This window comes from Mus pahari, chromosome 4 (assembly GCF_900095145.1).
Source record: "Mus pahari chromosome 4, PAHARI_EIJ_v1.1, whole genome shotgun sequence".
Lineage (NCBI taxonomy): Eukaryota > Metazoa > Chordata > Mammalia > Rodentia > Muridae > Mus > Mus pahari.
This window is the reverse complement of record NC_034593.1, coordinates 139,544,115-139,569,434: the sequence shown is the minus strand read 5'-3', so window position 1 is coordinate 139,569,434 and position 25,320 is coordinate 139,544,115. Positions and strand designations below refer to the sequence as shown.

Below are 25,320 nucleotides of genomic sequence, written 5' to 3'. Positions count from 1 at the left end.
AAAAAAAAAAAAAAAAAAACCAACCATCCCAGTTGGGAAGACAACAAAAATGAGACAAAGCTAAAAACAATTAAATAGAAGATGGTATTATCTCTAAACCCGACCTTAAATACAGAAAATTTCTATTACATTAAAAAAATTTTAAATTAGCAAAAGGAGTTATGTGTTTCATGTTTCAATAAGAAACAAAATAGTGTACAAACAAAAAGCACTTCTGTGAGCTGGGGTGCAGTCCAGCACTAAGGAAGCTACCAGCATGTGCCAAACATAAGTTCAATCCTGAGCAACTGTAAAGTTTTCTAATCAAAATTTCTACATTAAGTACACAAAACAAAAAAAAGCCAAAGTAGGCACTACTGTTCCCAAGTTGTCCCCTTTCCCCACACCTCCCAGAACTCCCATTACCAGTACCTACTGCAGTTAAGAGGTATCTGTGCGTTTGTTGTCATCCCATTTCCCCCTTCACACCCACTCATGAAGACTGCATTTTAAAAGCAGATTTTAAAAATAAACACATGGCAAATAAAAGATGTAATCTGACTGCTGTGCCTTTCAGTGATGGAAGGGGCAGTGGCTCGAGTAAGGTAGTTAACTATTTTTCCATATTAAAAATAAAAAGGTTCTAGGGTGGAGGCATAGATGGAAAAAGAAAGAAAAGGAACAAAGACTGCGAGTAGCTCCTCAAACGTCTTTGAATACATATGTGATGTTGGCTTTATCAACTTGGCCCTAGGAACACGGGGGAAGATTCCCAGTGAGGAGTTCTTTTAACTGGTGTGGCTTGTGGCATAACCAGGATTGCACAGATGATACAAGTTCCAGGATAGCCAAGGCTACAAAGACCCTAAAAACAGATGGTGTCTGTCTTGGTGTGTGTACAAGAGTCCAGGAGCCTGGAGAGCTCAGAGGTACCACCCCTGATGTTATACACAGTTACAGACGCTGTCAATCACCTGTACTCTGAAAGATTAGTACATACTCTTAACCAATGAGCCCTCTCTCCAGCCCCTTGATTTTATTTTAAGGGGACTTTTAAAAACATTACTGCTTAGGAAAAACAGCTAGCAGTAGCCTGGATCTAATCCACTCTATGCGAACAATTGTTCCTGGAATTCCTTATTAGTTTTTAATCAGGTCTTCCCTTCCCTTCTCCCCACTAAGCACACTCAGGTTCCTCAATAGTTCTTAGATTCTGCTTTTGACACACTAAAAACTCCCCCTTAATAATATAAACAAGGAAGCTAATAAAATATAATAAAACAAAAATAACAAACATGTATTATTATTACAAGTTCTTAATCCTATGTGTCTGTGATTACACATGGTGTTATCTGTGGCTGGGAACTGTGGATGTTGGTACTGAAAATCAAACTGAGATCCTCTGAGGAGACAGGAAGTACCAGTCACCTCTCAAGTTCTTCCGACATGGAATCCTACTGTCCAGCCTGTTACTTCATCTGTCTGAGGTGCTGTTTCATGGGTTTGTCTGGTTTTGTAGGTCACTTTGTAACCCTGGCTTGCCTGAACTATCTCCTTATATAGATGAGGCTAGCCTCCAACTTAAGAGATCTGCCTGCCTCTGCCTCTGCCTCTGCCTCCCAGAGCTGAATGCAAACCAAAGGCGTGCAGCACCACGCCTCACCTAGCAAAGTTACAGATTCCTCAGGTCACTCACACATTTTCCTAAACTCATAAGAATATATTGTCATTTCAGTAACAACGTACAGTGAGGGTTATCTATCAGTACTGATGGCTTATACTATTCAGTCATTGCCTAGCTTTTCACTCAACTTTCTGAAATCCATTTTTCTGACAACTACTAAAACTGCAAGATGACACAGCCACTACTTAACTGAAACATTCAGTTTATAGCTGTGAGTGGAAGAACATGAGCTTTGGAGTAACACACCACTGTGTGACAAACTACAAAGATCCGTGTCTACAGCAGTAAGAAGAACCAGCAATACTCACAAGTCTTTGTTGTGCAGATTCCAACTAGAACACACTAAGTTTATTTATAAGGAAACTACAGCTTTGAGATATAGGAATTTGCTTACAGGTTTCAAACCCATGTGCATACTATACCACCCAAACTATAAAACTATAAAAAAGGCTGACAGCCCACAAACAGGTGTTCGATCATGGCCAATTCCAAATTCTTCAGTGGTCAAAACCCATGCTACATCAGCAACTCTCTTAAACTTAAAAAACAAACAAACAAACAACCTTTTATTTGGGGCTGAAGCGATGTCTCTGCAGTAGAAGAGCACTAGCTGTTCTTCCAGAACCCCCACATGGCAGCTCATAACCATCTGTACATTCACATGCAGAAGATATTGTCCTCTGTAAGCATTACATGCAAGTGATACACAGACATACATGCAGGCAAAATACACACACACACACACACACACACACACACACACACACACACACTATGAATAAAGGGAAACTCATTTTTTCCGAAGCTTGTTCTGTGCGTGAGTGTTGAGCCCGATGTCTGCACTCGTCAGGAGAGGGCGGGTGCCAGGCCCCCTGGAACTGTGGTTAGTGATGACTGTGACATGGATGGTAGCGAGAAACTGACCCCAGGGTTCAGCCCTGGTACAAGAGCAACACCTGAGTCATCCTCCAGTCTCCATTCTTTTCAACTTTTAGATTACTAGCAAAACCAAAAGTGTAGCTAAAGCTATAAGAATTTTTATTAGTAGTGTATTGTTTATTTAATTCACAAACTAAATCTTAAAATTATGCCAAACATTTTCTTCAAATACTTCAGTGTTAAGGAGCCCCTTGCACTGAACCATAACAGAAAACTGGGAAACTGTGGGGGCATAGGAAAAGAAGGAGCCCATCATCCCAGATTCTGACTGGAGTCCCTCAGTAACTAAGGAAGCAACTCCAGCACAGCTAACATTTGCTATAAAGGCCTGTCAACACATCCTCCATATACAGATATTTAATGTTGACACAAAAATGACCTAAGCTTGACACCTGAACGTACAGGGCCTTGGGCAAGGCCTCACTCCCTAGACGAAGCCAGAAACTCTCAAGGAGAACAGTTTACAATAGGCTGGAGAGGTAGATTAGTAGTTAGGGTCAAGGGTATTGACGGCTCTTCCAGAGGACCTGGGTTCAATTCCCAGCACCCACGTGCTGATACCCTCTTTGACTTCCAGGACCAGGTATTCATAAACATAAAATAAAACTAAGAAAAAAAAAAAAAAAAAACTACTGCCGGGCGTGGTGGCACACGCCTTTAATCCCAGCACTTGGGAGGCAGAGGGAGGCGGATTTCTTTCTTTCTTTTTTTTTAATATTTATTTATTTATTTATTATATGTGTGTACGCTGTAGCTGCCTTCAGACACTCCAGAAGAGGGCATCAGATCTCATTACAGATGGTTGTGAGCCACCATGTAGTTGCTGGGATTTGAACTCAGAACCTTTGGAAGAGCAGTTGGTGTTCTTAACCACTGAGCCATCTCACCAGCCTGGTCTACAAAGTGAATTCCAGGACAGCCAGAGCTACACAGAGAAACCCTGTCTCAAAAAACCAAAAAGAAAAAACAAACAAACAAACAAACAAAACAAAACAAAAACTACTAACAGTAAAGATAACCTACTTTCCCATTACCTGTGGGACTAGATGTCTAGTTTAACAATTATAATCCTATTAGGTGCCTTCAAAGGCAAACCAGTGATAAGATAGTAACTTTCAATTAAACCAAAATCCTACAAAAACCAGGGCCTCATCTAGAAGCCCACAGCCATGTGCTCCACACTCCAGAGTACCTTGCTTTCTTCTGGGTATCTCTTTTTGGCCTCTCTCACACTGAAGCCTCTGTTGAAATAAAATATCTTTAATCAAATTTACAACTGTTTCATTAGCTAGTCCTGAAATTCCTGAATTCAGTGTCAAGGCTACCAATCATGGTTGTGTGAACCATGGTATTCCAGGGGAGCCCCTCAGGTTGCTAAAGGTAACAGTGGGGAATTGTGCCTGTGTCTACCCCTAAACACTGATGGCACAGCCATAAAAACCCAGGAGTTAAAGATGTACAAAGTCAGGTATGGCAGGGGCCCATGGCACAGTTCTGTCACCTCAGCATGGTATATGGATGGCTGACAAAGAACACCCGACCTTGAGGTTAGTCTGGGTACCTAGAGATAACTTGTCTTAAAAAGCAAAACAACAAAACTCAAACCAAGCATGATGCAATGAGTGGTACACACCATGATCCAGCATTTGGTCGTTTGGGGCAGAAAGGTTTTCTGTTCAGAACCACCTGGGATTATCTAATGAAATCCTGCCTCAAAACCAAAGTAAAACAAAACAACCTTTTAAGTGATTTATGAAGCATAGTAAGCCATGAGAACTTGTGCCTTATAGTTACAAATTAATCAAAACTTTTTTGTTCAAAGGCAGCTAACAGAAAAGTATGCAAGTAGCTAAGGTCAAACTGGAAAATGCTCTGACTAGTTCAACAACACTAGCATTTGTGGGCCAAGTACATTTGGAATCTCAGCATTTGGAAGGTGGAGGCAGGAGGATCAGGAGTTCAAAGTTATCCTCAGCTACATAATGAGCTTGAGACCATCCTGGGCAAATGAGGCATAGACAAGACAGACAGACGGACAGACAGAAGGACAGACACACACACACACACACAAGCCCCTGCAGAAGGCATTTATTGATCCACTATAGCTGAATAGAAGTCTATTTGCTCAAGGCCCAGGGCTTCATCACTAGCAACACACAAGCACATACATTTATCAAGAATGATAAATAAGCCGGGTGTGGTGGCACACGCCTTTAATCCCAGCACTTGGGAGGCAGAGGCAGGTGGATTTCTGAGTTCAAGGCCAGCCTGGTCTACAGAGTGAGTTCCAGGACAGCCAGGGCTATACAGAGAAACCCTGTCTCGAAAAACAAACAAAACAAAACAAAACAAAAAGAAAGGAAACTGCTTGTGGACGTTGTACATCGTGGTGCGGAGCCTAGTGCGCACCACGATGTACAACGTCCACAAGCAGAGTCAGTGCCCCACCCCCTTTGCAAACAAACAAACACACAAAAAGAATGCTTAAAATAAATGCAAAACCACAGTAACAAATCTTTCTCAATGATTTTAAAATTAAAAAAGCGAAGTGGTAGAATATAAAGAAATAATTTTTGCGAAGAAAGTTTCATTTATATCATGCAGTCAGAAAGAGATACCAACTGGGTAAGGGTCTCGGGTAATTCACATTTGTATAGCAGTTTACAATGTGACTTTATAATCTGCACACTACTAGGACCTAAACATTTTGAGTGGAGAACAGCTTTAATTTAAATTAGGACTTTTCTTAGTGGAATCTTCCAACAACTTTATAATACCTGAAGATTCTACAAACAACCCCCAAACTGACACAGGAATCACTAGTACCTGTGGAATTCCAAGAATGTAAAGAAAGCTACCAAATAATGGAAAGGAACTAACTAGTCAGGAATGCTGAACTCAAACCTTCAAAACAAAATGAAGTTGGAGTAGCTGAGGTACTGCTGTAAGGTGTTAATGACCAAGGCTTACTTAAATGACAATAAAACAAGTATATTCTACCAGTGCAAATGCAGTTTTTCTTTGACTGTCCTCATACTTCTTGAAAACTGCAACATTTGTAAGAAAAATATCTGAGTTAGTGTTGAGATCCCTATACTTTCGCAGGCCACAAAACGAAGTGAAGATAAAACAGATGGCTCTCACAATGTAGAGAAAAAAGCTAAACACAATAAAGCACATGTCACAAGATTCTATGCTAAGAAGCAAACAAGATATCACACGTCCTGGGGTTCCCTGGGGTAAGGGAAGGATGATTAATAGCTAGGAGGAGGATGGGATTCTCAGTGATACCTACCAGTGTGCTCATTCTATGCCAATCCACTCTGCTGTGCACTTGTGAAAACTTTCTGTGCTTATGACACTTAACAGCATTTACACATTTAAAAAAAATCATGGCAAAGACAAAACAAAATTTCTCCCAAAGCAAAGAAACTACTGTAAAAACAATACAAGTTTATATTTGGTGGGAATAGTTCAAGTTAAAAACTCTAAGTGTATTAAGTGTATGGGAGTGGGGGGTTGGGAGGAGACTATGTGGTAGAGCACTGACCTAGCATGTGGGAGGCCTGGTGGGTGGGAAGATGATAGGTCTGGAGTAAAGGTTAGAGAGTCAGTACAAAAAAGTATTACAGTTCTAAGTGTGGAAGCACAGGCTCCTTATCCTAGCACTTAGGAAGAGGATGAAGGAGGTTCAAGAATTTAAGACCAACCTTATAGGGTACTGTAGCAAGTTCAAGGTCAGCCTAGAGTACATGAGACACTGTCTGGACAGAGTGAGGGACAATGTGCATGCATGTGTTGGAGATGGATTGAATATAAAAAGAAATAAAATGACTGTTCCTAGGCATGGCAGAGAAGAAAATTTATAAAAAGGAGAGTATAGTCAGGCAAAGACATCTGGGAGCATCCAGAGTGAACATAACCCTGAGCTGGGCCAGTGAAGAGTTGCGGGGAGGGCAGGAGACAGAAAGAAGACCAGGAGACCAAGAGGGTAAAGGATATACAAAAAGATGGGTAACCAAAATGACTAGGTTCTATCAGGAAGGGTAGCTGGTGGAAGGGCTGAAGAAGTTTAGAGTTTGGGGCAGGGTATGAGGATGGCCACACTCTGTGACCTGTAGGGACAGGAGGCTGTTGAAAGAACATGAAGGACAAGGTAGGCTTTAATGTGTTAAATAGGCACCTCAGCTTGCCATTTGTCCTGGGTTTCTGAGACCTTACAGGGAGGTAATCACAAAGTTCTTAAAGAGATATTAATAAAGTAATTTCACACAACACAGATCTTTTCTAAGAAGATAATCTTGACAATACAGCCATATAAATGAACCCAAAGAATAATCTCTTCATTTATGAAATTCATAAACTTGAATTCCAACTGCTAAGTTAGAAGAAAAGCAAAATTAGGCTAGGGAATTTAGCTGAATGCTAGGTACAGCACTAGGGTGTACAAGGTACAAAGGTTGATCCTAAGTACAAAAAGAAAAGGAAGGGGAGGAGGGAAAAAAGAAAGAGTGTAACAGGGTCTATTTACTGAACTTCTTCTACCGACTAGAAGTCAACTAGATGGGCCATCGGGTCTGACAATCTGAATCCAATCTGAAACCTGCCTGGTAGAGCAGCCAACTGCCCTCAAACTATCAAGTCAGAGTGACTTCTCCATAACAAGACCTCTCTCATGAAGTGCTGCATGAGTGTACTTGGGTTACCAATGATTTTGAAGATATAGAAAATCTCTATTATGTTACAAATGACTGAGTTCACTTTGCTCAATAAATGTTAGATTAGGAACTATAGTGTTTAAAAACACTAAGGTTAAAAAAAGAAAAGACACAAGGCCAAAAGAAACCTTATCTCGAAAAGCCAAAATAAAACAAGACCCAGTGGGACACACCAATAGACCCATCTCTTGGGCAGTGGAGGAAAAAGAGCTCTAGGCCAGCCTGCTGTAGAAGCTCTGCCTCAAAACACAAGAGGGCAGGAAGAGGTAAAAACTGGAATTATATACAGTCCAGTAAGACGCTTCCCCAGTATGCCTGAGGTCCTAGATTCAATTCCCAGTGTTGCACAAAGTGGGAGGAGCAGGACTAAATAACCAGCTTGACCTGTCATGCAACAATGCTGTCCTCAGGGAAAGTACAGAACTCACTTATCTGACAGGATAGAAATTATTATACGATACTACAAGAAGAAGGCAGAAAACAACAGAAAGGTAAGAAGTGCAGTGTCAAACAAAAATATCAAGTCCAGACAGTCAGTTTCAAAACCCACACACACCTTTGGGACTTTGCAATGTAGACTGATACACATATACTTTTTTCTAGTATGACAGTGGTTACTGAAATGAGCCAATTCAAGTCAGATTAGATTATATTAAAGGCAGGTTTATTGGGAAGCTGCTCTCAGGCAGAGTTCACTGGCCCCAAGGACTGAGGCAGGGAAATCGCCACAGGGAAAATGGGACAGGGAGAGAGAAAGACAGAAAGGGTGTACCCACAGAGAGAAGAGGAATACCAAAAAGTCTAGATAATATAGAAGAGCCTGGGGGGAAGGGCTGGAAAGTTCAAGGTTGGGGGCAGGGTAATGGCAGGTAGGGACCAAGGGATGCTGGGAGGATTTGGAGGCCAAGTCAGCTTTGGTATGTAAAATATGCACCTCAGTCCTCTGTCTAGGGGTCTGGAACCAGTTATCAGAGTTTTAATTACAGAAAATTATACAAAAAAAAACACAATTATACTAAATGCTGCCAAAAACATCATAACACTCAATTGCTAGTTTAACCCTAAACTGAACTTTTACTTGAAATTAGCTTTCTTTTTAAAGCACCTGCAACACCTTTTCATCATGTACTTTACTATAAACTGTATGAACGATTCCATGTTTTCATCATGTTCCTTACTATAAACTGTATGAACGATTCCATGCTTTCATCATGTACCTTACTATAAACTGTATGAACGATTCCATGCAAAACACTTTTTTCCTCTTCCTTGATTTTTTTCTCAACCTCAAAGTAAATTACTTGTAAAAGATTGGTAATCTACAAAACTCATCACCAAAAACGGTCTGTATAACGGAAGTTCTTTTGTTGTTTTTGAGGCCTGCTTTCTCTGCGTAGCTGCCCTTGACCTCAATCAGTAGACCAGGTTGGCCTCCTCGTATGCACTCACCTGACTCCCAAGTGCTGGGTTTAAAGTCCTGCACCACCATGTCCATAAGATTTTTTATTCTCTAACCCACACAATAAACCAATCATTAGTATGCAAAATTTAGGTGGACAGCTTTGCAGAAATAATTGCAAAAGTGTGACTTCCAAGTGATTGATGACTTTTCTTTTTCTCCTCTCTGTATGTGATACTGGGTTTCACTCATCACCCAGGATGGCTCTGAACTCACTATGTAGTCATTAAAGCTGTAAAACTCAGTACCCTCACCCTCTGTACGCTGAGTTTAAAAGCATAACCCACCACATCTAGCTCAATAGTTTATGAAGTAATCCACAGAGTCTCACTCACCTGCTGACCTGTGTTACAAGTGGTTATCTAGTGTAATCTGAAGGTGACCTATACAGCAGTCTAAGGGACATTTAAGGGTTGGGTGTAGTGGCACACTCTGTATTCACAACCCTTTAAAGTCAACGGTGGGATCATTGCCAGGAGTTCAAAGCCAGCACAGTCTGCACAGACAGCAAGCTAGCCAGGGCTATACAGTAAGAACCTGTCCCAAAACAAATACCCCTCCCCCAAAAGAACCACTTGTCTCTCCTCTTTCCTATGACGTCAATTCAAGGTCAATGGGCTTGCCTACCCTGACCTCGCTGCATCTCTAACTTTAACATGGATAGCTCCACTGTCGGCCTATACTCCTTTCATCTTCTCCATATTATAACTCAACATGTCTGTCCTCAATATTCCTACCTGCACTAGACTAATTTATAAAACAAACAAAAAGACCACTGGAGTCATGTACAATTACTTTTTATTGCACCCTGTCTAGTAAATATAGAAATGGTGACTGCCTCCTGTTTCTCAATTCTAGAGGTTCACTAAGTTCCAGTACAGCATGAGCTACATTACCTAGGTTTTTTTTTTTTTTTTTTTTTTTTTCAAGACAGGGTTTCTCTGTGTAGCCTTGGCTGTCCTGGAACTCACTCTGTAGACCAGGCTGGCCTCAAACTCAGAAATCCACCTGCCTCTGCCTCCCAAGTGCTGGGATCAAAGGCGTGCACCACCACACCCGGCTTACTACCTAGCTTTTTAAATTTTTAAATAGAATTCTATCACTGCTACGTTTTTTTCAGAAGAGTAATGACAAAAATGATACTTAGTGCTTCTAATGTAAGTAGATGTTTTGTATTAAATACTGACGTCTATCTAGTGACTAGATTAAACTGCTACTCTGAGGGGCTGGAAGAGACACCTCAGCAGTTAAGAGCACTTACTGCTCTTCAGAGGAGCCTTTGGTTCCAAGCACCCACATAGCAGGGCACAGTCACCACCTGTAACTCCAGGGACTGTTGACAATCCTCTTCTGACCATCAAGGCCTCCTTGACCACAACATTAGGGCACATACACATAAAATAAGCATCTTTTTAAAACTTAGAACAAAATTTTAAAAGAACTAATATCCATAAGCATGTTTTTGGTTTAGAATGCATAATAAATACTTAAGTATTAACAATTACAAAACTGGTTTCCTTAAATCTTTGTTCTAAAAGAACTTTCTGTGTACAAAGCTACCAGCACCCTAGAACATTTCCACTGCAAAAACAAACAAAAGCTCTACTATTGGAGCTATTAGATACTTTCAGTATATACCACCAAGTTATCTACACTTGAGTCCTGACAACAGATCTCACACTATATAATTTTATCTAGTGGATAATTTGCTGCTTGTAAATGCTATGAATGTTTATTACAACATCAGACCTCCAACTTAACCCTGACAACTTAGGACAAAGCACGGACCACAAAATGATCAGGTTCAGGGTAGAAAACTGAGAAGTTTGTAAAACAGAATAAAGAGCATTTTACTCTACCTTTCTGTATGTAGTAACTATACTTTTGTAGTTTCAAAGAAACAGAGAGTGGTTAAGAGTGCTTGCTGCTCTGTCTTAAGGTCCAAAGTTCAGACACCCTTACTCTGAAGTTTACAAACTCCTGTAATACCAGATCCTGAGGATCAGACACCCTCTTCTGGCTTCCACAGAGAGTTGAGCACATACAATATCCAAGATAGATACACAGGCACACATATAAATGATAAAAATTTAAAATGGTATGTGCTGGCTGGGATAGCAAATGCCATATTCCCGGCCCACCTAGTCAGTTTTAGCGTATCCCGAGAAACAGACAGTATGCCCATCTCAGAGCAAGGGGGGTGGGGCGGACAGGATAACGCTGAATTATCTATCTAGTCTCCCGATTGTGTAGCTTCTTCCATACTTCTGAATACAAAGAAATGAAAATGAATATGGTAAACTGACTTGTGAGTGGCTGTTATAAGTAGAAAAAAGTGATTGACTTATGAAGACACGATCTCAAACTTAAGTAGCGGGATTTTTAGTTAAAACAAATCCACTACTATTTTCTGCAAAACAAAACGGGCACCCCAGAATACCAAAATGGTCACACCTCAATCCCCCTAAAACCCCAATCCCTACCGACGTGAGTTAATCAGCATGTCCAGAACAAGGATTGTATTCTGACCTCAGGCACTGTCAGGGGTGAGAGGGGCTCCCAAACACTGCCAAAAGTTACTGTCAGCAGCCAGGGTGGCGAGGAAAGCGTCCCAATAGACAAGTGGGTGGCTACGTGACGCCGGGACACAGGAGATGCAAAGCGTTCTGTTGGGAGACTGGGGAAAGCTAGGACAGGAAAGTGGAGCTGTCTGGAGAGAGGGCAACTGGGCAGAGCGGGGCGGCGGCGGCGGCGGGCGGGGCGGGCTGGCAGCGGCGGCGGGCGAGCGGGCGCGGGGCAGCGGCCGGCGGGGAGCTCTCCGCAGGTGGCGGGCGCCCGGGGGCGGGAGGAGCGCGGCGCACGCCAGCCGCTCGGCACGGCCGCGGGCGACGGCGAGGCGCGCGCGCGCGCGACGGCTCCCGGCGCCCGGGCGCGCGCCCCGGCCCCTCCCCGACCACTTGCCTGCAGGAAAAGAGTTACGGGTCCCCGGGCTCCGCCATCCAGCGCAACCGCTCTGCCAACCAGGTCCCGCGAGAGTCCCGGGATCTCGCGATACCGACCCGCTGGCGTCTCGCGGGCGTGCTCGGGAGCCAACATGGCGGCGAGGGGGAGCGAATCACTACTTCGGGACTTTGAACGTGTGCTTCGCCCTCGCGCCGGGTGGCCGCGGGCAAACGGGAGGAGAGGCGAGCCTCCCCCGGCCCTGTGCGCCTCCTCTGAGTCCTCCGAGGGAGAAGGAAGGGGGGGAAGACAAACAGCCCCCGGCCGCCCGCCGGCCGCCACGGAGGACCGCGCTCGACCTCAGCCGGCCCGGCCTCCGGTCACGTGGCCGTCACGTGAGCCCCGGGCGCGCGCCCGGCGCCTCCGCAGGCCTCCCCGCCCCCTCAGCCGCGAACGCGCGCGCCCGGCCCACGTGGGGGCGCCGCCGCCGCCTCGGCCACCCCCTCCCGGCGCTCGCTCGCTCCGAGGGGCTCCGGCCCCGCGCGTTCCCTCCGCGCTCCGCTCCCGCCCCTGCGCCGGCCCCGCCACGCGCCCCGGGATCCCGCTTACCTCTCGCGTGGGGCGGGCCGCTCGGGGAGGCGCCGCCCGCGTGGCCGCCGTCGGCCGCCGCACCGGCTCCAGCGCCCTCCGCCGCAGGAAGCCCCACAGCGGCGCCGCGGCGTTTCCAGGTGGGTCCCCGCCTCCCGCTCCTCCACTTCCCGCAGCAGCGGCGGCTCCTTCCGGTCCCCTCCTTCCTCGGCTCGGAGACGCTGGGAGCCGGGCGCTCGGCGCGCCGCCTGCTGGTAGCCGCGGCCGCTGCAGCGATCCCGCCCCTGCCGGCGGGCGGGAGGATTCACCGCACCGGCCCGCTGCGTGGAGTGAGCCGCTCTACCTTCCGGGAGAGGCTGCCTGCCTGCGTCCCGACCTTGCCCGGCTCCGCGACGCTCTCCGCGCGACGCTCCGGTCTACCTCGCCAGCCGCCGCCCGCTCAGTACGCAAGCGCCCATCTCTCCAACCTTTGCTCACCCGCCCTCCCTAGGGCAGGACACTTCCCCAGCTCCACCGCGACTCCTCGGAAGTCCCATCAGAGTACACCTTGCCCACTGTCTTTATCTTCCGTTCCTTTAGACAGCACTACCCACCAAGACTGTAGTCTCTTTAAAGGCAGGGCGTCTTTTCTCTTGCCTTTTGCCCACAGTTGTGTCCAGCGCCAAGTATGGCTCAACCCATAGTGAAAAATGGTTATTTATGTAGCTCAGCGTGTGCTTACCATAACTACTTGAAGCTCTGGAGCTCAATCTGTAACACCGCCCTTCAAACATACAAACATACTCCCATATTGTTAGTGCAGCAAAGTAATGCCCGCCTTCGGTTACAGGGATAAGTATATCCTCTGGGTTGATAGCACCATAGGCCACCGCTTCTGAGCTGTGGGGACGCTCATGCAACCCTTCGGCTATTAGACTGTGTTCCAAAAATACCGAGTCCACTGGTAGAATCCATTAACTGGGGCTCTTTACAACTGTGAAGTATGGCTTCAAGTGCCTTTGGTTTTCTTAGCTGGGGCAGTTTTGTTTTTCCAAGGAAGTGGGTATGTGTGGTTTCTTTTCAATTGCTCGTTATTAGATCATAGAAGTGGACTTGTATTTGGTTATCTCCAATTCAACTCAGTAATATCTGCTCCAAAATCAAGGATACCAATTATAGTTATACTGACAATCACACCTGCTATCTTCTTTTATTAGAGACACTGTTCTCCATTGCCTTGATTTTCCAAGTAGTAAGGTCTATAAGGCCTCAACACAGCACACCCTCCCATGGTGTTTATTGAATTGTGTTGGACTTGTAATAGGCACAGATATAAAAATAACACGATTTCCCAGCCAGGCTATGCCACCTGCATAGGCTAGCTACTATTGGGATGGTCAGAATTTATCTGCTGCTGGGAGCATTGTCTAGCCAGGCAGCGTGCACGCGCACACCATTATTAGACTGTCATCCATTTCCAAGAGAAGTGATGGTTGTAATGATAAAGGTCCTGTCATGTACACGGACTAAACAAAGCTTTCCACACAAATTTACTTTCCCTTTTTTCTCTTCCATGTGAATGGTTCTGCATTAATATGTAAACATAAGAGAGAAACCCAACCCATGACCTTGCTAACATTTGTTGGCAAAACAGGCATTTCGATTTGAAGCTTTTTTTCAATGAGACAGCTTCTATTGTCAAGGCTTGTCTACAGTACTCTCTCTGCCTTTCCCTCCCTCCATCCATATGTGTGTGTGTACACACACGCATCCTAGAGCTCTTCATCTCCTGCCTCTGCCTCACAGGACTGGAATTATAGGCTACTAAGCAAGTTTGAGGACCGCCTGAGTTCAGTGAAGCTTTGAAGAGAGAGTTTAGAGAGAGAACACTCCACTAAGCTATAAGCACTCCTATTCACAGGTTGAAGAGCACTTGAATAAGTCTCTCAAAAGGAATGTTAGAGTTGAAGTGTATATCTCAGTGATAAAAAGCATTCTGGTTGTTAGCTTTGATCCTTGTAACAAAATAAAAACAAGGGACAGATTTATTTTGCTCAAGTTTTAGCCCATGGTCAACTGACTCCATTGCTTTTAGACCTGTAACAAGGCAGAATATGGTGGCAGAAAAAGCTGTTCAGCCTCAGGGAGCACCTAGGAGGCACAAAGATACACAGGCCAGGGACAAGATGTAGCCTTCGCAGGCCCGCCCCAGTGACCTGTTCTCTCCCAGCAGGGTCTTACCTCTCAGCTTCTCAAAATAAACCTATCCATGTCAGCCTGTGGATGAGGCTGCCTCACAACACCCCCAAACTAAAATAAGATAGTGTTCAGCATGTATAACATCCGACATCAAAATGGGTGGGGGTGCTAGAGTTACAAAATCAGAAAATCACCATTTTTTTAAGTCCACAGTTGATAAGTTTTATTTATAGTTAGCTGTTGTTTTGAGACAGTCTTGTTCCACAGCCCACAAACTTAAATTCTTCCAGCCGAGCCTACCAGGTACTGGGAGACAGATGCCAACCACCATTCTGCCATTCTGAAACAGTTTAATAAAATTAATTATAGCAAATAACTTCCTAGCTTATGCTTTCAAATAAGATATAATGAAAGGCATTAATATTAACAGACTTTAAGCCTTTTTTTAAAAAGTCTATCAAATAAATTCAACATTCAGTTTACACATTTTAGAATTATTTTTATTGAATGAGTTTTAACAACCTTGCAAAGCCACCATAAATGCTGTCCCTCTGTCACCTGCATGTTTGTATTTGTATATAGTAGAGCTTTTGACATCACATGATCAAGCAAACAGCAGTGAATACTCTTATTCAAAAAGACTTTGTGCATTTCATTAAAAAATCATTTTGCAAGTGGTTTCAGCTTTATCAACAATCTCATTTGACACATTCCATACTTCATGCTCTCAAAATAGAAGTGGCCTAAAACTAAGAGGATTTTTTTTCTTGTTACTAACATTAATGAATACCATTCAGGTCTACAGAACTAAAGTTTAACATTTTACATTATAAGCAGCAATAATTTACTGATATCTGGTAACAAATTCCACTGAAAATGAATACATCCTGTTACATTCAAAAAAACATTTTGTAAATTTTAATATGCAATTTTATATGCTGCAGTGCAAAAGAAGTAATACCCTAATGTTTCCTGAGCTTTAGGAAATTAACAATGTTCTGACCACTACTCTTGGATTTAAAATAGGCTTATTATTATGCAAAGCCATGTCAAAATATACAATTAAATTAGTTTTTTTGGAGAAATGAAAAAGCTTAGCCAGTTATGATGAGTTAGAGTAATAAAAACATTTTCAAAGCTAAAGTATTTACAGTGCTACAAAGGGTATGCTGGATCTGCCTGTAGAACAAAGGTCAGAGAACCTAATTACCAACTGTCCCTTTTCTTTCAAAACAGTACACTGGAAGATATTCTGGTAAGTTACTTATCATTTAAATATACCAACTTATATAACATTTTAATATACCCTTCCATAATGCCCAGTACAAAGGAATAAGAAAAAAAGATGAAAATCGAGAGAATCAACATGCTTTGAGGAATGTTTTGAATGTGTGTGCATCAAGTGAGAATAACTTCTCATTAGAGCTCTGTGCCCTCAGAACTACAAAGAGCGAGTTTCTACTTCAATCTTTTCCTCTGCTTGTAGTACATCAGGGTCAACATGAACAACTGGAGGTCGGAGGATAACTTCAGGCCCCCCACCATATATAGACTGCAGGAAATTCCATGTTTCTTCTGAAATTTGACCAGAGTCTGCTCCTAAAATTGTATGCAAAAAGAATGATATTTACAAACATGAATCTTTTTTTGTTTGTTTTTTTAAATTTTTTTTTTAAGATTTATTTATTTATTACATGTAAGAACACTGTAGCTGTCTTTAGACATCCCAGAAGAGGGCATCAGATCTCATTACGGATGGTTGTGAGCCACCATGTGGTTGCTGGGATTTGAACTCAGGACCTTCAGAAGAGCAGTCGGTGCTCTTACCCGCTGAGCCATCTCACCAGCCCACAAACATGAATCTTAATATAGCTTTTACAGTATATCCAATAGAGAAATCCTCTATGGATGACTGAGAATTCTGAAACCTTCAGATTGTCAGCTTGCTATAAGATTGTCATGCTATAAAAAAACAATATGTAGTCTGTTTCTAAATATCTAGAGATCTATTTTCCAAGCTCCTACCAACAACCCTAAAACCTTCCTATAAATAAGAAATTTTTACCCTTTCTTTTACTGTAAGCCTGACCATTTCTGAACTAGGTACATGAATTACTTAATAGCTGGGGTTTTTTTTTTTATCAATAACTCATTAACAAAAGTTTCAATATTAAAGCATGATGGTACACACCTGTAACACCAACAGTAGGGAGATAGAAACAGAGAGGGTCAGAAGTTAAAGCCTCAGCTACATCCAAGGACAGCCTAGAGGACATGATCCTTGTCTCAGAACACAAAGAAACTGTGTGTGTGTTAAACTTACCTTGCTTGAGCATCACATTACCACATTTAGTAACCGCAATTTTAGTGTTGTCGATTGGACCTGGGGGATCTAAGTCAAAAGGATAAAAAGGTTAAAAGGTGTCCACTTCCAAAAAAATGCAGCAAAGAACTATATAACTTTATACCTAAAATTACTGAGAACTAACCAAATATCGATTCTTAGTATCTTCTCAGCTTTGGAGATTTCATTTGACCCCAAACAACCAAGAAAGGTGAGATCAGCACCAAAGTATGATAGAAACAATTTATTTTTTTTAATGATCATTTTTTTTTTCAATTTTATGTACACTGGTGCTCTTGTATGTGTATGTGATGGTGTCAGATACTCTGGAACTGGAGTTACAGCTGTGAGCTACCATGTGGTTGCTGGGAATTGAACCAAGTCCTTTGGAAGAGCAGCCAGTGCTCTTAACCAGTGAGCCAACTCTTCAGTCTTCTCGAAAAATCACTTGTTTGGGAATTGTAGATCAAAAATTTTTTTTAATGCTACAACCCTTTAATGAACAACAACCCTTTAATAAGCTTAAAAAAACAAAACAAAAAACCAAACGTTGTCTCAAACAGTTCCTTTTTTTTTAACCAAAACATTATAAAATGAAATATTAAGATATGCCTTTCTTTTAGGAGAAAAGCCATTTTTCTTTCATATGAAAGTACAGTGCTTAATCAATTATCAAAAGCTCCCAACAGGCATGAGGAAGAGAAATGACTAATCTACAGAAAAATAGGCATATGGTTTTAATATCTGTGGTGTTTTGTTTTGCATAACACATTGTTTAAATAAAATAGTTGAAGGGTAGGGGAAGTAAGAACAAAGTATACCATATGCATTTAAAAATTCCATCACTTTGTATGCTGGCTTGAAAAATAAAACAAACATGAATGTCTTATTTGTAATCATTATTATTATTAATAGCAATAGAAGATTCTCTCTAACTAGTCCTGGCTGGCCTGAAACTGGCTATGCAGAAGAGGCTGACCTTGAACTCACAGAGATCTGTCTGCCTCTGCCTCCCTAGTGCCAGGATTAAAGGCTTATACCATCATGCCTTTCATTCAAGTTATTGTCATATGTAAATATTTTTTTAAAAGTCCACATTGTATTGGATAAAGTGTAATTTTCCATTCCATCCTTTTTGGGGGGGGTGTTGTTTTCTCTTTTTCTTGAGACAGTATCTCTGTTGTAGACCAGGCTGGCCTTGGACTCAAAGAGATCCACCTGCCTCTAAAGTTTTTCAACATTAAGATTGGGGAGGTGGGGGGGAGGGTAAGTGTGCCAGTGCCAGTGGAGACTGGGGAGTATCTGATCCTCTGGAGCTGGAGTTCCGGGTGGTGATACTCTTGCCTGGTGTGGATACTGAGAATTGAAGTCAGATCCCTAAGAAGAGCAACAAGTGCTCTTAACTGCTAAGCCATCCCATCTCTCTATATGCTACAATTAAAATTAAAAACAAAATTTGTTCAGTTTTTCTTTTATTTTTGCCATGATTAATAATGATACAGTTTACAGCAATAAATCCATAAACTAGAATGTGGGTTGCCTGACAGCATGGGTCTTTTATTGTTCACTGGTGTATACCCAATATTCATAAAATTAATAAACAAAATAATCGGCTAATACGCTTTCAGTTGGCCACTTACCTCCATCCTTTCCCTTTACAAAACTCTCCCATTCTCTAAACCACTGCATGCTGATACAGTAAAAAGTAGCCGGAGAGTCCTCCTCTTGAAATGCTCTGTTGAGCTACAGAGAGAAAATGTCAGGCACCTAATGTCTGGAACTCACAACCCTCTCATCCAGTATCCAACAAGAACATTTCTCATTCATCTATGAGGTAACATTAACACTCACACTAGCTTATCTCAGCTCTGAGATACAGTGTTGTCTATCAATAAATGATCCTAGATTATGTCTCAAAATATGACATACACATACAGAAGAGGAGCACAGAGGAACAGGTTAAGAGAAGGTTTTTAAAATACCTATGAAATACGTTTATTAAAAATCCACCCCAGCCTATTAAAAAAAAATGTAAAAATCAAACAGAAACACTTATGCAAAAGAGGTGCAACTAGGCCTCAAAAGAATAAAGTGTTTGAAATCTAATTACAGTAGTACTTCCTGTTGGGTAACAATGCTCATATACTAGATAGGGATAGACATACCTAAAATCAGACAGATAGTTCTTTAATAAAACTTAAAATGTGGGGGTGGGAGTGGGAGGACAAACTGCAGAGGTTAGTTCTGTCCTTTCACTATGACACTGGGATTGAATGCAGGTGAGCCTTCTTGGCACTGAGTGCCCTTATCCACAAAACCATCTAAACAGCCCTATTTCTTTAATCTAAACACGGTAGCCTTGGAGAAAGAAGTCCAGATGGAACTGGAAATATAGTGGGAAGGGATGAGTGTGATCCAAGTTTGCATTCATAAATGAGATTAAAATAAAAGTGATCATCCTCAGATTTGTTATTCTCTCCCTCAACTGCTTTCTGTTTTCTAGATAAGTTATTTACCATTGAGCTACATCCCCAGTGCCAAAGACTTTCTTTTTTCTTTTTCTTTTTTTTGTTTTGTTTTGTTTTGTTTTGTTTTGTTTTTTTGAGACAGGGTTTCTCTGTGCAGTCCTGGCTCTTCTGGAACTCACTCTGTAGACCAGACTGGCCTTGAACTCAGAGATCTGCCTACCTCTGCCTCCCAAATTCTAGGATTAAAGGTGTGCACCACCACGACCCAACCAGACTTTTTTTTTCCTCCAGAAAGACAGTTTATCTCAGACTGACCTCAAACATTTTGAGCCAAGGATGACCTTAAACTTCTGATCTTCCTACCTCCCAAGTGCTACAAATACACACATGTACCACCATGCCAAGTTTCATGTAGTACTAGAGACTGAACCCAGTGCTTTATGCATGCTAAGCAAGCACTCCACTGCCTGAGCTATGTACCAGCCCCAAAGGTTCTCACTATTAGTTCAGAAGTACCCAATGGCCAGGCGTGGTGGCGCACGCCTTTAATTCCAGCACTTGGGAGGCAGAGGCAGGCGGATTTCTGAGTTCGAGGCCAGCTTGGTCTACAAAGTGAGTTCCAGGACAGCCAGGGCTANACAGAGAAACCCTGTCTCGAAAAACCAAAAAAAAAAAAAAAAAAAAAAAGAAGTACCCAATGATCTGACTTCCTTTTATCCACAAGTGTGACCACAGTGACCTTTCAGTTAGTCCCAGAAACCACCCTGATATGTTCCCGATTTCCTAGCTTCTGTGCTCTCTCTCGCTCGCTCTCCAATTATTTTTGTTGACTATCCTCCCATACATCCTACAAGTCTTTATTTTATTATTATTATTATATTTACTTATATTTCAAATGTTGTCCCCTTCCTGGTTCACCCTCCACAAACCTCTCACCCACCAACTCTCACCTTACCCCTCTAGCATCCCCCTACTTGGGCATCATGCCTCCACAGGACCAAGCACGTCCCCTCCCACTAGTGACAGAAAAGGCAGTCTTCTGCTACATGGACCAGCTGATGTATACTCTTTGGTTGGTAGCTTAATCCCTGGGAGCTCTGAGGGGTCTAGTTAGTTGATACTGTTGTTCTTACTATGGGGTTGCAATCCCCTTCAGCTCCTCTTCCATTGGGGTCCCCAGGCTTAATCCAATGGTTGGCTGTGTGTATCTGCATCTGTCTTAGGTGCTAGCAGAGCCTCTCAAGAGGACAGCCATGCCAGGCTCCTGTCTGCAAGCATGTCTTGGCATCATTAGTGTCTGCGGATGGAATAGACCCCAAGGTGGGACAATCTCTGGATGGCCTTTCCTTCAGTCTCTGCTCTGCTTTTTGTATCTGCATTTCCTGTGAGCCTGGTTATGACAAAAGTCTTTCTTTTAACGCCACCTCAACAGACCTATCTTGACCAATTCCTCACACTACTCTTGAGCTCTTTAACCCTTGTTCGACATTTTCCTTCTCTATGGCTTTTTTAAGGGAGGGGCTAAGACAGTGTATCGTGCAGCCCAAGTGACCTCAAATTACAGACACTCCTGCTTTTACCTCCCAAAGGCTAGGATTATAGACATGTGCCATCATGACCAGTCACTCTCATGACCCTTTGATATTTATTAAAGGTAAGCACTTTGAGGTTAAGAGTCTTCTTGGGATACTCAGAAACTACTTACATAGGAACCATAAAACAGGATATGAAAAATTCTGGGTCTATGTATGAAGGTACTAAAGAAATCAAGAACTGGGCATAGTAATATACAATCTCTTTGGGTAGTGAATGCAGTGTGGTGGTGTATGAATATGCTTCACCCAGGCAGTGGCAACATTAGGTGTGGCCTTGTTGCAAGAAGTGTGTCACTTTGGGGGTTGGCTTTGAGACCCTCCTCCTAGCTGCCTGGAAGGTAGTCTTCTAACTGCCTTCTGTTCAAGATGTAGAACTTTTGGCTCCTTGTCCATCACTGTGTCTACCTGGACGCTGCCATGCTTCCTGCCATGACAATACTGGACTGAGCCTCTAAACCTGAAAGCCAGCCCCAATTTTAAATGTTGTCCCTTGTTGTCTCAGCATTGGAAACCCTAGCATGCAAGAAGGTCAGAAGTTCAAGGTCAGCTTGGGATACAGAGACCCCGACTCAATAAGAAAAACAGGCCAAGAGATTACCCAGTGAATAAAGGGACTTGCCAGCAAGCATGGAGACCAGAACTGGATCCCTGTGACCCATACAGCAAGAGACAGCCAACTGCCACAAGTCACTGCTGTTGTCCATCATTTAAACCCCAAGGTCCTGTGCTTCACTTCATTTCCTCAGACTTCTTTCTTCAAACTGATCCTATCTGCTTTTTTAATTTTTCTGAAACTCCACTTAGTTTCCAAGCCACTAAGGTCACCTGTTTTGTGACCAGGTCGCTTACGATTTGGATGTAAAATGCCCCCAGACTGTACCTAAAAATGGCAGCAGAACTTGGTATCAACAACATACTGCTGCTTTTGCATCATGCAAAATATAACAGGATTCATGGAAGCTTGTATCAAGGTTACAGAAAGCCAAGGAAAGAAGGCAAATGTATGCCAGGATGAGATCCCACATAAGGAGGCCATAAAAAGACTAGGTTACATTTGGGATCCCAGGAAATGCAAAACTATGGAATGTTTGCCAGGAAAGCTGCTGACACTAGGTGCAACTAGCATAAGAAAGGTCATATATGCCACATGCAAAAGAGCATAATGCTTCAAATTCATTCATGATGGTGCACAGATTAGTAATCCATGATCTGTTACTAGGGGTGAGACTGTCTGATGTAGCTCAGACTGGCCTGAAACTAGTAGTATATGGCTAAAGATTATGTCAGCTTCCTAATCACCCTACTTCTACAAGAGTGCTCTACACCAGGCTAGATGTGTTGTTCTGAGTCTTCCTAGATAACCAAGGTGAACTTCAAGTGTTCAGATTACAGAAATGAAGCCCAAATTCCTCAGAAACAACTTTCAATTCCTGATAGGGGCTGTACAGGGCCTAACCAGTTTGGTATCATTCAGGCCAACAATACAGCACTTGTCTATCATGCATAAGGTTCTAAGTCTGATTTTCAGCATCAAATATACACAAAACACACATGCATGTGTGCACAAATTGTTCCTTTATGGAAATGTTACCCTAGACTATGTCCTCTAAAGGACTAATCTATCAGAATAAAGAGATCCACCCACCTCTGCCTCCCAAGAGCAGGATTAAAGGTGTGTGCCATCACTGCCCAACCTTGACTGACCTGGAACTTGCTATATATACCATGATTCAAAATAAAACGAAGCTGGGTGTTTATTAGCTCCTGACTGTAACCCCACCCCTCATGAGTCCAATTAGGCAAAAGTATACACAAATCTCACCAACCTGAACACAGTGAAATCCTGTCTCAAAATAACAAATTAAAGAAACGAATGATAAAGTTCAATGACAAGTGTAGGGCCCTAAGGTCAAACCCCAACACGCCATCCCTCCTAACCCCACCTCCCAAACACCCCTGAACCACAGCTGTGCAAACATTTCTTAAAAATAAGGTCCTTAATGCTGGGTGGTTGTGGTACACATGTTTAATCCCAGCACTCAGGAGGCAGAGGCAGGTGGATCTCCGAGTTTGAGACTAGCCTAATCTACAGAGTGAGGTCCAGGACTGCCAAGGTTACACAGAGAAACCCTCTTTCTGAAATCAAAAAAACACCAAACCAAAAAAAAAAAAAAAAAAAAAAAAAAAAAAAAAAAAAAAAAAAAAAAAAGAAATAAAGAAAGAGATTATACACTATTGCATTCATTGTAGCACTTACAATGAATGATAAGCAACTACAAACTTGGTAACTAAAAAGGGAAATCTCTTTTCTCACAGTTTTGGAGACAAGAATCAAAAATCAGAGTAGTGAGGGAACTAGTCCCTGGAGATCTAGAGAGATCCCATATCTGACTCCTTCTGTCTCCATCTCCATCTTTCTTCCCACAGCATTTTCTTCCTTTTTTGTGTATCCACTGTCTCTTGAAAGGGACACTGACTGGCTTTGGGTTCTGTATAAACAACTCAGTATGATTTCACCTCAAAATCCTATGTAAAGTTTCTACTCAAGGTCACATTTGTCATTAAGGTCAATTCACAAAAGATACAACATGGAAAAATCCTTTTAGGATCCAACAATCAATTAGCTACAGACACTACTCACTATTTCCATAACCTTTAGCCAGAGATTAAAACTTAACCTTACAGCTAGGCTTGGTGGCACACGCCTTTAATCCCAGCACTCGGGAGGCAGAGGCAGGTGGATTTCTGAGTTCGAGGCCAGCCTGGTCTACAGAGTGAGTTCCAGGACAGCCAGGGCTATACAGAGAAATCCTGTCTCGGAAAAAACAAAAACAAACAAAAAAAAAAACTTAACCTTACAAAGACCCAACAGTTGAGACTGCTGAGGGCTCAGACCCTTCAAGAGTGAAGGTTCAGGTTCCTTTAACAACCAACCCCCAACAGCCACACCAGCTGGAGACTATAGACAACTCTAGGGAGACAACATACAATTTGGGGAGTAAGATTTCTTGCCATGGCAAATCCATAGCAAACAGGAAGAAGGGAGGCTGAATTGTGGTGGATGGAGCAGGGTTGGTCATGGCTATGCAGGCAGACCCCTGCCATCCTCTGCAGCTCTTCCCCCCCCACCCCCCCCACCCCAATGCTAACTACCAGGTCAGCACCCTTTGCTTAAATCATCTGCAGTTCAAAAGTGCTACTTCTTTTACCCGAATAAAAATTTCCAATTCAGTTTTTCTTCGTTTTTCAATCTTCTCTGCCTCAATTTGGCAAGTGTGACAAATGTAAAGATGGTTGACAGCAGGCCCTCCTCCATACCTAAGCATGAAGTTAAGAACAAAGTCACAACTTCAGAAAAAAAAAAAAAAACATTCTAGGAAACTATTTCTAACTCTTTAATCAATGTTTAAATTCCCGGTTACAAATAAATCCTGAGTTTGACAAGATGGCTCGGTGGGTCTTGGTCTCCTCAGGACCCACATGATGGAATCAAAGAACTCTCCCCCCCAAGTTGTCCTCCGACCTCCACCCATGCTCTGTAGCACAAAAGCACACACACCAACTAATTTTTAAAAAACTATTTAAACAATAAATCCTACAGAAAAATTCTCAAAGTAATATGAAAAAAAGTTGAAATATACAAAAAAAGAACTCTCGAGTTTATGTTTCCCAGGGCAAACAGCATTATCACCGAGTCCCTAACCTGCTTTACGTACATTTTTAACATTCCCTTATAGCTACAACTTTCTCTTCCACTATAGCATTAGAAACGACAGCAAGTGAAAGGGGTTCAAATATTAGCACAAAATTGTCTCTTAACTATACAAGCACAGACCCAGTCAAATTTTAATCAAATGAAGACTTCCCGTGCTCAAGTAAAAAGCACTTAGTGAGTGCATTTTTAATATTTAAAATGCTTAGTAGCAAAATAACATTATAAAATTATTTAAAATTTGAGGAGAGTAAGAATATCCAGCTTTGAGCTGGAAAGATGGTTAAGAGCACTGACCGCTCTTCCAGAGGTCCTGAATTCAATTTCCACATGATCTATAATGAGATCTGATGCCCTCTTCTGGTGTGTCTGAAGACAGCTACAGTATACTCACATACATAATATAAATAATTCTTAGAACCGGGCGTGGTGGTACACGCCTTTAATCCCAGCACTTGGGAGTCAGAGGCAGCTGGATTTCTGAGTTCGAGGCCAGCCTGGTCTACAAAGTGAGTTCCAGGACAGCCAGGGCTACCCTGTCTCGAAAAACCAAAAAAAAAAATTCTTAGAAAAAGGAACTTCCAATTTAGTAGTATACAACCACGTAAACGTTTAGTATTGCAGAGATGTAACATCATTTAAATAAGGTACATAAAATTATATACCACAGTATATCCTGCAGATAAACATAAAAATTCCCAATATTTAGACTAAGC

General features: G+C 42.5%; 2 protein-coding genes across 8 annotated transcripts in view; both read right to left on the bottom strand.

Annotated features, from left to right (window-relative positions):
• Zzz3 (zinc finger ZZ-type containing 3) overlaps positions 1-12,459 on the bottom strand; it is a 68,110-nt gene extending 55,651 nt beyond the window's left edge. For 3 of the 5 annotated variants that reach the window (XM_021196188.2, XM_021196189.2, XM_029537240.1), the window contains exon 1: positions 12,329-12,459. The gene's annotated coding sequence lies outside the window, so the exon portion shown is untranslated. Of the gene's footprint in view, positions 1-5,897; positions 6,004-11,308; positions 11,496-12,328 lie in introns of those variants that run through there. The other 2 variants (XM_029537237.1, XM_029537239.1) reach the window with 2 other exon arrangements.
• A 2,207-nt stretch (positions 12,460-14,666) lies between these two features.
• Positions 14,667-25,320, bottom strand: part of Usp33 (ubiquitin specific peptidase 33) — a 50,403-nt gene continuing 39,749 nt past the window's right edge. For 2 of the 3 annotated variants that reach the window (XM_021195566.1, XM_021195567.1), the window contains exons 21-24: positions 24,102-24,210; positions 18,470-18,572; positions 16,809-16,877; positions 14,682-16,084 (exon numbers count right to left, since the gene is read on the bottom strand). In XM_021195566.1, coding sequence (XP_021051225.1) covers positions 15,927-16,084; positions 16,809-16,877; positions 18,470-18,572; positions 24,102-24,210 — 439 coding nt within the window. In that variant the 3' untranslated portion in view covers positions 14,682-15,926. Of the gene's footprint in view, positions 16,085-16,808; positions 16,878-18,469; positions 18,573-24,101; positions 24,211-25,320 lie in introns of all 3 variants that reach the window. The other variant, XM_029537414.1, reaches the window with a different exon arrangement.